This window comes from Apodemus sylvaticus, chromosome 18 (genome assembly GCF_947179515.1).
Source record: "Apodemus sylvaticus chromosome 18, mApoSyl1.1, whole genome shotgun sequence".
Taxonomy (NCBI): Eukaryota; Metazoa; Chordata; class Mammalia; order Rodentia; family Muridae; genus Apodemus; species Apodemus sylvaticus.
Window position 1 is genome coordinate 43,566,631 of NC_067489.1, and position 12,200 is coordinate 43,578,830.

Genomic DNA, 12,200 nt, shown 5'->3' on the forward strand with positions numbered 1-12,200 from the left:
ATGATCTGTGGTCTATCATATGGCAGCCTCCAGTTACTATCAGGCCTGTGTAGCTCTGGGCTCCAGGCACAAGGGTGTGTGGTGCAGGATCTTTGATTACACCATGAACCCCTAGATGGTGTTATTTACTGGAAAAAATAAAACACTGTTTCTTGGTGTGATGTGACTCAGCCCTTAGCACACGTTAGCTCTCTTAGCTCTTAGCTGTCTGGCTGGAATGCAGATATGTCCTTAGTACACACCTCTAATCCCAAAGCATGAAGGTAAAGTTAGTTTGTAGAAGGAAGTACCCCTGTTTGAAAGTGACATCTAACTGAATGGCAGACAAAGTGACGAATCAGAGAAAGATTCGACAGAGAAAGTACACCCAACGCTCTAGGAGAGAGGACAGGGAAGCTGCCTGAGGGGCAGGGCAGGGTGGGGTGGGGGAGAAGTTTTACCAGGGTAGTTAGAGAGAGACGGGTTGAAGAGGGAGAACAAGCTAAACACAGCTGAAGATGGAACACACCAGAGAATGAGAAGGAGCCAGATTAGAACAGATTAGCAGAGTTAGGATGAGACCAAGCAGAGCGATTCAGAGGCCAAGAAGAGCCAGTTTGAATCTGTCAGCTTGGATAGGAGTTTGAAAAGACAGAACAGCTGAATTGACCTACCAGTCAGAGCCCAGAAAGAACTAGGAAGGTGTGAACTTATTCAGCAGAAAGTCTCAGAGGCTGAAAACTTCTAGGCCTAGTTAAGATTGTGGGGAGGCTAGAAGCTTCCAGGACTAAGGCTAGGTTAGCAGCTGGAGGCAGTAAGCTTCAGAGACAACAGTTACACCAGAGAGAATGAAAAATACTTTTATATGTATGTGCACATGTGTGTGTGTGTGTGCATGCATGCATGCATTTACAGAGCCCCCAACCTTGAACTCACACACTGGGCCTAAACCTCTAATATCAGGGAGCTCACTACCTCCTGTATGCCACTGCCAGGGGTGTTACATCTCTACTGGATTTTATGGGCCCCTGCATGCATGCAGCAAACACACAGAGACAGATACACACACACAAAAATAAAAATAAAATGAGTCTTGTGCTGGAGAGATGACTCAACAGCTCAGAGCACTGATTGCTCCTTTTAGGGCTCCTGGCTTTGATTCTTAGTACCTGTATAACAGCCCACTGCCATCTTTAACTGCAGCTCCAGGCAACCTGACACCCTCGTCTGGTCTCCCAGGGCACCAGGCATGAAGGTATACATGCACATATATATGGAGCTGTATATACACAGGCATACATGCAGGTATAACACCCACATATAAAATAAAATTTTAAAAATAAAATGAATCTTTAAAAAAATTTTTATCTAAAATAAATTAAAACTTAAGTTGCATACCGGTTTGACTATACTTTGTTGGTCACAGCTATAAGAAGCCCACAGAAATTCAAAGAAAGGGAACACAAAAGGATGTCACAACATTTCTCATCTAACAAGTTAATTAAGAAGGCAAATAATAAATCTTGTAAATTTAGATCTTACAACTTGTTAATGTTGGCTTTTTAAAATAAATCTTTTTTTAAAAAATCAGCTTTAAAAGTAGTTATAGCTGGTTTTTCTATAGAGCTCATGACTGTATATGAAACAATAGGACAATTTTTTATTTGTTTTGAGACAGGTTCACACCTTCCAGACTAGTCTAGAACTCACTATGTGGCAGAGAATGGCCTCCAACTTCTTTTTTTTTTCTTTCTGTTTTTTGAGACAGGGTTTCTCTGTGTAGCCCTGGCTATCCTTGAACTCACTCAGTAGACCAGGCTGGCCTTGAACTCAGAAATCCATCTGCCTCTGCCTCCCAAGATGTGCACCACCGCTGTGCCCCGGCTGGCCAGCCTTGAACCTCCACCTCCCAGTGCTAGGATTAGATCACGCTGCACACGTACACTGCCATCCCTGTCAGCTGAGTGAGCTGCTAGGAAGCAAAGCAGAGCTGTGCTGCAGTCACTCACCTGCAGCTAGAGAGGGTCACACTGTGGGGTGGAGAGCGTTCATAGCATAGGCCCTGGTAGCTTCACATACGAGTTATAAAACGGCGTCTCTGTTCAGGAGCAGTGAAAGTGAAGCCGGTGCTCCGTGACGTGGGTCAAAGATGCAGACGGGGCTCTTTGTGGTTACAGGTTGGAATAGATGGAAGAGTCTGGGTGCCAGTGCCTCACGAAGGAAAATTCAGAAAGCAGCGGGTGTAAATACATAAATTTAGATAGATATAGTTTGTTCACTCGTTTTTAGACTTTACGTGAAAGAATTTGATTATACATTTGATGCCAGTTAGCATCACTTTAAGTTATACAGTCACTTTCAGTGTCAATAATAACTGTTCTCAAGAAGTAAGTGTCTGCTTCACTGTGTTTTCAAGGGAGGAAAGCTTAAGGCTGCTTTGGGCAGCTGTTGGTTTGATGAGCTAAACAGTCTTCTTTTACCGTTGCTTATTTTACTTTTTAAAAAAGTATCATTAGGAACTGTAGCTTAATCTCATTGAGAATGAGATTCTAAAGAATGTCATATATGGCTAAATTAGCCTAGAAAGTTTTTTAAATTATAAAATAAGCATTTATTAAAATGGAGGTAATTTAATGGATGTAGTGTATGTGTAGTTTTTAAAACATGGTTGGTCATTCAAGTTTTGTTATTTACTCAGTGTGGTTTTCAACTATCATTAATTATCAACCATTAATTTTATAATCTTTTTTTTAAAGAGGAAGCTACTGTCTGTCTTTTGTTGTTTGTTCCTATAATTTTAAGTAGTCTTTGTAGTCTTTGGTATAAACATGGGAAGTAAAATTACTGCTTTTCTTAATTTGCCCAAGTGATTGGATTAAGCTCATTGTAAAATAGAGGTTAAAAATACTACTACCCTTTATGGCACTGTGTGGGACAGAATACGATGCTAAACTAGACATGTGAAAAGGAAAGGCTTGTAATCAAGTACTTTAAAGAAGCTCCTGTGGGAAGGCTGTGGGCTGACCGTAGTCCTTGTTGGGCAGAATGCAGGCGCTTGCTGCCCAAGGCTGACAGCTGGAGTCCAGGCCCTGGGATCGGAAGATGGAAGGAGAAAGCCAACTCCAAGAGTTGTCTCTGTTCTCCTGATGCACACAGGATGCATGCGCCTTGACAGATACGGGTCATGTACACACAAAACAGAAGGGTTTTTCTCAATCTTAAAAATATAAGACCAAAACAAAACTACACTTGGTAACCTGATAAATATATTGCTACTTTCGTATATATTGAAGTAGAAATAGTCACCAAACTCAGTGGTTTTAAAAGCTTTTCACAAGTGTGTGATAATAGTCATGCTTACTGAAATTTTTTTCTAACATTTTTTAGGTGTGATGTTAAGATTCTTTTCAGGCAGAGGACATAGCTCAGTAGTACTATGCTTGCTTAGCATGGACAAGACCCTAGATTCAATTCCTATCACCACCCCAACAGAAATCATTTGGAAATCATCATGTGCAAATTTTTTTCTTGGCTAGAAATGTCTTTTATATAGTGTGTTCATTTGGCTTATGCTTAATACAAAATAGGATGTTTGGCATTCGCCAGAGCATTATCACAATTTTAAAACCCATGGCATTCATAGTATAGTACATTCCGATTAAGTTCTGATAATTGTAGACAGGTCTGAATTTATTTTTGCCCTTTCTTCCATCAGTCATTGCCAAGGAGATGTGCTGTTGTTGTATTATATCAGTGCACTCAGACCCGGAGGTTCCTCAAGTCCCTCACTATTAAAACTGCTGTTGAAAACAAAGCGGGCATGGCAGGCAGGAGTGGGGCTTTGTAAACCACCTGCCTAAGAACTGTTGCCGCACACCTTGACTAGTCTGCTGTGCATACTGGCTTGCATGAGCTTTTATGCTCAAAGGGCCCAGCAAACAAAACAGGAAACTGTATCCAAGCTTTTCCTACACAAGTGAGTCATTGGCTCTTTTCCTGCATTCTGTGAACCTAGTTTGTACGGTGAAGAATGACCGTAGCATGGACCATCATAGCTGCTCTGTTTATTTACCGTTGTCGCCTTTATTCCCTTCTGCAGCTTTCCTGCAATTAGATAAAAAGGGACCACAGAAACATCACTTTGAGCAGCCTTCAGTAATACCTAGGAAAAACTACTCTTTCACAAGAGAAGAGGTGAGACAGATTGATCGGGAAAACCAGAGGCTTTTGAAAGAACTGTCAAGACAGGCTGAAAAACCGGGAAGCAAAAGCACAATCCCCGGAAGATCAATGGGCCATCCCCCTAAGTTGTATCATAGTGCTCTCAACAGACAGAGGGAACAACAAAGGATCGAAAGAGAAAATATGGTAAGTGACACAGCCTTCGTCATCAGAGTGAGTGCATGTGCGCTGACTTGTGAGTACAACCGACAGAAAATCTTAGTAGGACCAACTTTTCAATATAGATACATATTGCAGGTGCACATATATGTGGCATAAACTGTTTAGACGTTACCTACGTGTGGTTAGACATGGTTAGCTGGTAATATATTAAGGGGTCATTAAAAACACACTGGAAGTGTCACTGTTCTCTGATTAGGTCAGCTAAATCACTGTACACTTACAAGAATTGGTACCCAGGAAGCAGATGCATGTATCCTCTGTGATGTGTTCTGTCCCTGGCTACCTGCTTCACCCCACCATACTGGAAATTCTATATGATCGATTTTTAAAAGATAATCTAGAATAGGTCAAATTTGGCACTCAGCCTGAAATGAGTGCAGCATTCATAGTTATACATTAAATAGTTTGATATTTTAAAGATTATATATATATATATATATATATATATATATATATATATACATACATACATACATACACAAGACTTGAAAATCTTCACATTTAAACTATTATAGTATATCTTTTTCTTTTCAGTAAAATTCAACTCATAGTAATTGCTATATATTGAACTCTTTCTATGCCTTCTTTTAAATATCCTCCACATAATAGCTTACTGAATCTTTAAAAATCTTTGAGGTACTCATTTTTAAAAAGTATCATAGACATGATGAACTAAAACCTAACAGGATTAAATAATTACCTGGACTGAGCACAGGGCCCCCAGTGGGGGAGCTAGAGAAAGGACCCAAGGAGCTGAATAGGTTTGCAGCCCCATAGGAGGAACAGTATGAATCATCCAGTACCCCCAGAGCTCCCAGGGACTAAACCACCAACCAAAGACTACACGCGGAGTTACCCATGGCTCCAGATGCATATGCAGCAGAGGATGGCCTTGTTGGACATCTAAGCAGGGAGAGGCCCTTGGTTCTGAGAAGACTTGATGTCCCAGTATAGGGGAATGCCAGGACAGGGAAGCGAGACAGGGTAGATTGGTGAGCAGTGAGAGGGGAGATGGGATAGGGGATTTTTGGCGGGGGTGGGGGGACGGGACAAGGAAAGGGGATAACATTTAAAATATAAATAAATAGAATAATAAAAAATAAATAAATAAAATAATAATAGTTACCCAAAATAAGTACCTGAGCCAAACCTAGCCAGACCTAGGTAGTCTCTTAAACAATTAGAATTGTAAACTAAAATTACAATTGTAATTGTAAATTAAAATAAGGTCAAACTGAAGTGAATGGTAAAGCTGTTGAGACTGTGACCTCAGGCTTCATGTCCACTGTGTCTGTGAAACGGCCTGCAAACAGACTCTATGAACTTGTCATCTCTGTCCCCCAAGATAGTTCCACACAGAGTGAAGATAGCACCATAAAATGACTGAAGGAGCCTTGTGTGTGATGAGCTAGCTGCACGGAGCCTTCTGGATGTCATGGGAATCATATTTGATTCATATTTTGTGAAAAATGTGAAATTACTAATGTGTCACAAACATTAGTTTGTTTTTTATTTTCATGTGTCCATTTGGATATGAAGCCTCTTTTAATTGGCAATTATACTCCTCTTCTGCAAATGTTAGGTCATTTAATCCTCATGTGGTATAACATGGTATGTGTGGCATGAGAGGAAATGAGATACTGAGTAGAACACAGTCTGGCTCGAGGTCAGACAGCAGGTAGCAGAGAGCAGATTCAGGCTTAGGTTATCTGGTTTGGATTATTTAAAAAAAAAAAAAACTTTAAGTATAATTTGTATGCCATACCTACTTCAAGATTACAGTTCACTGAGTTTTACTATCTTGTTTTTACTCTAACATTTCTCCATTCCTATTTCCCTCTGGTCCTTTATGAATTTGTTGATTTTAGTTATTATATGTGAATAGATACCTGCAATATTGTAGCCAGCTTATTTCACTAAATGTGTTTTCAAATTTATCTATATTGCAACATGTATCAAAACTTAAAAAACAACTTAAGATATATTTATTCTATGTGTTTATGGATGTTTTGCCAGTATGTGTGTGTGTATGTATGTATGCACCGCACGCATGCCTGGTGTCCATGGGAGTCAGAAGAGGACATCAGATCCCTGGAACTAGAGTTACAGATGATTGTTATCCGGCATGGGGGTGCTGGGGCAGCAAACCCAGGTCCTCTGCAAGAGCAGCAAGTGTTCTTCATTAGTAAATGGTCTCTCCAGCTTCTTGTATCAAAACTTTTAAAGCTGAATAAAATTCCACTGTAACTGTATAACATTTTGATTATGCCGTTTGCTGATGGACACTCTAGGCAGCTTCTGTCTTGTTCAGTATGGCTGCGCACTGACGTGAAGCTGTCTATTCACGTCTCTGCCTTTGTCCCCTTAAGTGTTTAAAACTGGAACTGCTCGGTCATGGGCCAGTCATTCTGGCGTTCATGTTTTTGTTGATGTTTTGATTTTGAGATCTGGTCTCACTGTATAACCCAAGCTGGCCTTAAACGTCTAATCCTCTTGCTCCACCTTCCCAGTATAGGCGTCAGGCGTGTGCTTAGCTTTGTAAAGACCCTGGACTTCACAGGTGGAAAATCTCAGCCCATTAGTGTCTGAATAGCATTATATTCATATGGATATTCATAAATGAAGACTGTCAGCAGCTTCTACATACAGCTTCCATTATTCCTCCAGGGTTGATTTTTTGTTTGTTTTGGTTTGTTTTGTGAGATAAGTTTTCTCTGTGCCCTGGCTGTCCTGGAACTCACTCTGTAGACCAGGATGGCCTCAAACTCACAGAGATTCACCTGCTTCTGCTTCCCAGAGTACTGAAATCAAAAGTAGGCACCACCACACACAGCTTCAGAAATGAAAATTTAAAAGCAGTGCGAAACTGCCAATATTTTATTCTTCTTTGCTCCATATACACTGTAATTTACATATGTAAACAAGTATTTTCTCCAATGTAACTTGCTATACATCAGAACATGGCTTTATTCAACTGCCTGTATATGATGTTCCTATATTTAAGTTTGTTTGATTATTCCTTGGTGCTGGAGGTCAAGTCCAGGTCTTGAAATGCTGTCACTGCACTATCAGAGCCACAGCCCTGACCCACACAGTCCTGGCATGTCGGCAAATAATCAGCACTGGTGATAAGATAGTGTGACTTTTCTTTTTGATAAACTTAGAACTTGTGGATTTTTGTGCTATTATATATAGTTTTCATGTTTCCCAACTAGTTTTTCTGCTATTTGTTTTTATGTTTATTTTATATCCAAATCAGTTTTTATTTTTTCTGTTTATTTAATCATTCTCTCTCTCTTTCTCTCTCTCTCTCTCTCTCTCTCTCTCTCACACACACACACACACACACACACCGTGGATGTGAAGACAAAGGATAACTTGAAGAGTCAGTTCTTTCCTTCTACCATGTAGGTTCCAGGATCAAGCTCAGGTCATGAGGCTTTGTGCAAGTACTGTCTCACCTGTTCCCAAACTCTTAGTCATAGAGCCATAGTTTTTCTTCTGGCTGATTGTAATTTAAGCGCGCGCACACACACACACACACACACACACACAACACACATGCATGTAATTATTTCTGTGGCTGGTATATGAACAAAGTCCATTGTTTGGCATGGTTATTAAAACATTTATATTTTATATAAAATATATAGAGAAAATTATATATATAATTTATATATACATACATACATACATACATACATACATACATACATACATATAAAAATTGTTGGATTCCAGGAGCTGTATGAATAAACTTAAGACAGTAAAGTACTATGCAGAGGAGTAGACTATAAAATGGAATCTACAATTCAAAGCAAATTGTTAATATGTTCTACTAAATTTCAAGATCTATCATCTGTTTCAGTGGGTAGATATTAGCTTTGTTTTCTTTAGGTACTATATCCAAATAAACCAAAGGAGTATAGAGGAGATACTAAAGTGTTGTTGCTTGTTCAGTCTCCAGCAACAGTAAGGAAAGGAGGAAGGATAGAGAGATACAGTTTTGTCCAGCAGAGGGTGTGCTTGAGTCATATTGCCTCAGTTACAAGACTGTTTACAAAATAATGACCAAGGTTTTTAAGTTCTGAATTTTGAAATTTCCTTGTTAAAGGATGGATGGATGGATAGATTGGTAGGTGGGTATATTTCTTTGTTACAATTTGAACATGGTATGTATCCTTTTTTCCTCAGAGAGACAAAAACAGACTTAGCAAGTGTTCAGTAAAGATACTGGTGTGTTATTTAGTCTTAGTATGTAGTGAGATTATTTCACTTTCCAAATTGTATGTCGGGTTTTTTCCCTACTGGTAAAAGAGCAGGGACATGCTTGAAAACAGTGTTAGGGATGAAATAAGATTCCTCCCAAGTGGTCACGAACAGAATCTATAACAAGTGAAATTCTTTTTTTTTTTTTCATTTTATTTTTTAAGGTATCTCCGTCTCTCACTCTGTCTGTCTCTCACTCCCTCTTCCCAACCCCCTGTTTGTGTAAGAATTTTAAATCTAGAGAAGTAAATAATTTTTCTGCTTCTGAATTTCCTAAGATTACTTTTAAAACTTCAGTATTTCATAAACTTAAAAGTTTCAGATGGTGAAAACTCTGAATTTACTGGATCACCAGAACCTTAAACTAAGATCTTGAAATAACTTATAGTTCACTTAATGGTATTTTCCTCTTTCTGAGGTTATCACCCTTCCCTGGCAGACAGAAAGCTGACTATAACTCAGTAGAACTCCAGCTGGGGAAAATGTGAGAGGCCCTTGTCTCTAGTTTCTAGGCTTTTGGACACTTGATACTTTCTAATGGCCTTTCACCTGTAGTCACTGCTGCCCATTAGGTCTCCAGAATTTTCTTAGCTTGCAGACCTGAAACCTGCTAGACAGTGGAGTAGACTATAATTTTCACATATAACAAACATACACACATACATGCACATACATACACATACAAACACACAAATGGTAATTTAGATATATTGAATAAAACAATTATGTTCATTTTATAATGTATATGTATAACAAAAGACCATTCTTTGCCTTAGGTATAATTTAAAAAGTACAACGTTCTCCCCCAAAGTTTTAGATAAATTATTTTAAAATTCATTCTTGGAGTCTGATTTAAATGGCAAGTCTGTGGTTTTATAAATCATAATTTAAAGAACCATTCTATCATTTTGATTATTAACAGTAGTAATGTCTTCCATTATGTATAAAACAGTAGAAAAACTTAAAATACTGCTAGTTGTCATATAATTTATAACCTAACTAACGATGATATACTATTGTATGTCAAACAATTAGAAAATTAAAAGCAACATTACTGGTAACAAAATCCTTACTTAATGAGATTTTTAAGCAATGTTATGGGTACTATATTTTATTTCATTTTTATTCTGGCCCTAACCTGTCTACAAAATAATTGGCTAAGAAACAGTGTCTATACTGTGATATAATCCTGGTCTATATAATTGTTAGCATGTAATTATGTATTCAGTATGTAATGATTAAATTAGCATAAGTAGTACTTCCATCTCCTTAAAGATGTATTCTAGACCTTTAAACTTCTCTCTTCAGGTTTTTAAAAAATATTCAATAATTGTTTTTATATTTTTGGTTGTGAGCCTAGCTTTTACCCATATACAGTAATTTTAATAAATGATAGTCTCTCTGCTATGATAAATCCTGCTGCCCATGTTCATCTTAGTATCTGGTTTCCCGTACTTGGCACACCCATAGGGCACAGATTGAGTTGTGATTTTGTGGGGGGTTTCCTTGTTAGAAAATTATTTTAAAGTTTAATATTCATCATATTACTTTAGTGTTTTACCTCTGACAGAAGAGCACTGCAGTTTTCTTAAAATTTAAAGAAGAAAGGTGTATACCCAACTAGATAAATTTATAAAATCGAGAATTTTATTATTTAATTCGTTATATCATTTGTTGGGGTAATGAATTCCCCAGCTGTCCTGGCTTCAGGTTCTTTGTGCATGTAAACTTAGAGGTTAACAACGCTTGCCATGCCTCAGGACCCCAGACTGAGCTGTGTGTGTGTGTGTGTGTGTGTGTACATATATACATATATAGGTTATATGTATTATTATACATATGTGTGTACATATATACATATATATTGGTTTTATATATATATAAATAAAATGTGTGTGTATATATAAAGTGTGTGTGTGTATATATATATAATGTGTGTGTGTGTATATATATGTATATAAAATGTGTGTGTGTGTATATATATCTATAAAATGTGTGTGTGTGTATATATATATGTGTGTATATATATATATAAAGTGTGTGTGTGTGTGTATATATATATATATATATATATATATAAAGCGTGTGTGTGTGTATGTATATATATGTATGTATGCTGCAGTCAGGTGGAGCTCTGACTCAACAAGAACTCACTCACTGCAGCTGTTCAGACTTCCTGGGCAGTCTGCTGCTCCAGCTCTACAGGGAAAGCGGAGGACCTGCCTGTCTCCCTGGCCAGACACTATGGAGCTCGCCTAGGTCTGGCCACCTCATGTGGTTTGCACCTTGTTTGTTGCCAAGCTTGCGTTTTTACAATAAGGAAAATTTGTCTTTTGCACTCTTGAGGCTGATTTTTTTAAAGTGAAATTTACTGCATATCAGCATACTCTTTAGATAAAAATAAGTTTGCACCAGAAAAACTTTCTATCTTTTAAAATAGTAAAACAGATCTGTGGCTCGATGCCATGAGGTATGTGGTCCTCCTTGGGGTTCCTTTCTCAAAGATCTCTGAAAATCAAGCTTTTGAACTTTGAGTTGAGAAAGAATGAACGGAGCTGAAAGGCTGCTTTGCTGCAACATGTCAGGTGACCGTGCACCGTCTTCTGTCCTCGCTGGACGTGATTCAGTACGTGGCGGACATACATGCTCCAGGCATGCACATATTCATATGTGATAAATCTTTTAAAAATGAAGTTAGGAATATTTATATTTAGACTTAACCCTATTAAAGGAAACACGCTCATGGTGGCTGCTGCCTTGCTGTTGATTTGTATATCCTCTAGAAGGCTCTGCACTCCCTAGTTCCCTGTCTTCTAGCTTCTTAGCAGCTAAAACAATTGTTCTCCATAGAAATTTACCTGGAATCTTGAGCATGTAAAGGTCAAAGCACAGACAAGCACTGGGCAGTAGAACTGAGTCGGCTTGAGACCACCTTTCCTGTCTTGTATGTGAGCTGTGACTGCGGCTGGCTACTACTGCCCTCTCAAGCATGAGGTGGAATGTGTCCTAACTTCGTTAAGTTGGTTAGGGTTCCAATAGTGTAACATTGAGTAGTCAGCTTTGTCTACCTCTTCTTTATGTCCTGTGTAGGAGGAAACCGAGTTTATTATATTTCAACTTACAGTCTCTTTTCAAAGACTCACCTGTCACATCTGTTGTGAGCTGCGTGCAGTTTACCTCTTGGTTGCTGTGACAATATCTGAGATTAAAAACTGAGGAGCAGAAAGATTTGTTTTGGAACAAACCAGTTCAGTTCATGACTTGTTCCACTGTGTTTGGACTTGGAGCAAGGCGGAAACCTATTGGTAGAAGGTACCATAGAGGGAAGTTGCTTATCTCATGACAGTCAGGAGACACAGACAGAAGAGAATAGGGACAAGACAGATCCTTTTAAGGCTTGATCACAGCAATCCGCTTACTCATGAAAAGCCAGTCTCCCAGTTTCCGTTGCTTTCTAGTAGTCCTCTCAGCTTTAATCAATCAATGGATTAGTCCCTTGTGACGTCAGAGTGCCACAGGCCTGGACCAAGCCTCTAAGGGAAACACAT

At 38.6% G+C, this 12,200-nt stretch overlaps 1 protein-coding gene across 4 annotated transcripts in view; it reads left to right on the forward strand.

Annotated features, from left to right (window-relative positions):
• Cfap97 (cilia and flagella associated protein 97) overlaps positions 1–12,200 on the forward strand; it is a 33,033-nt gene that overhangs the window by 15,885 nt on the left and 4,948 nt on the right. For all 4 annotated transcript variants that reach the window (XM_052162086.1, XM_052162088.1, XM_052162087.1 and 1 more), the window contains one exon: positions 4,079–4,347. In XM_052162086.1, coding sequence (XP_052018046.1) covers positions 4,079–4,347 — 269 coding nt within the window. The remainder of the gene's footprint in view (positions 1–4,078; positions 4,348–12,200) is intronic.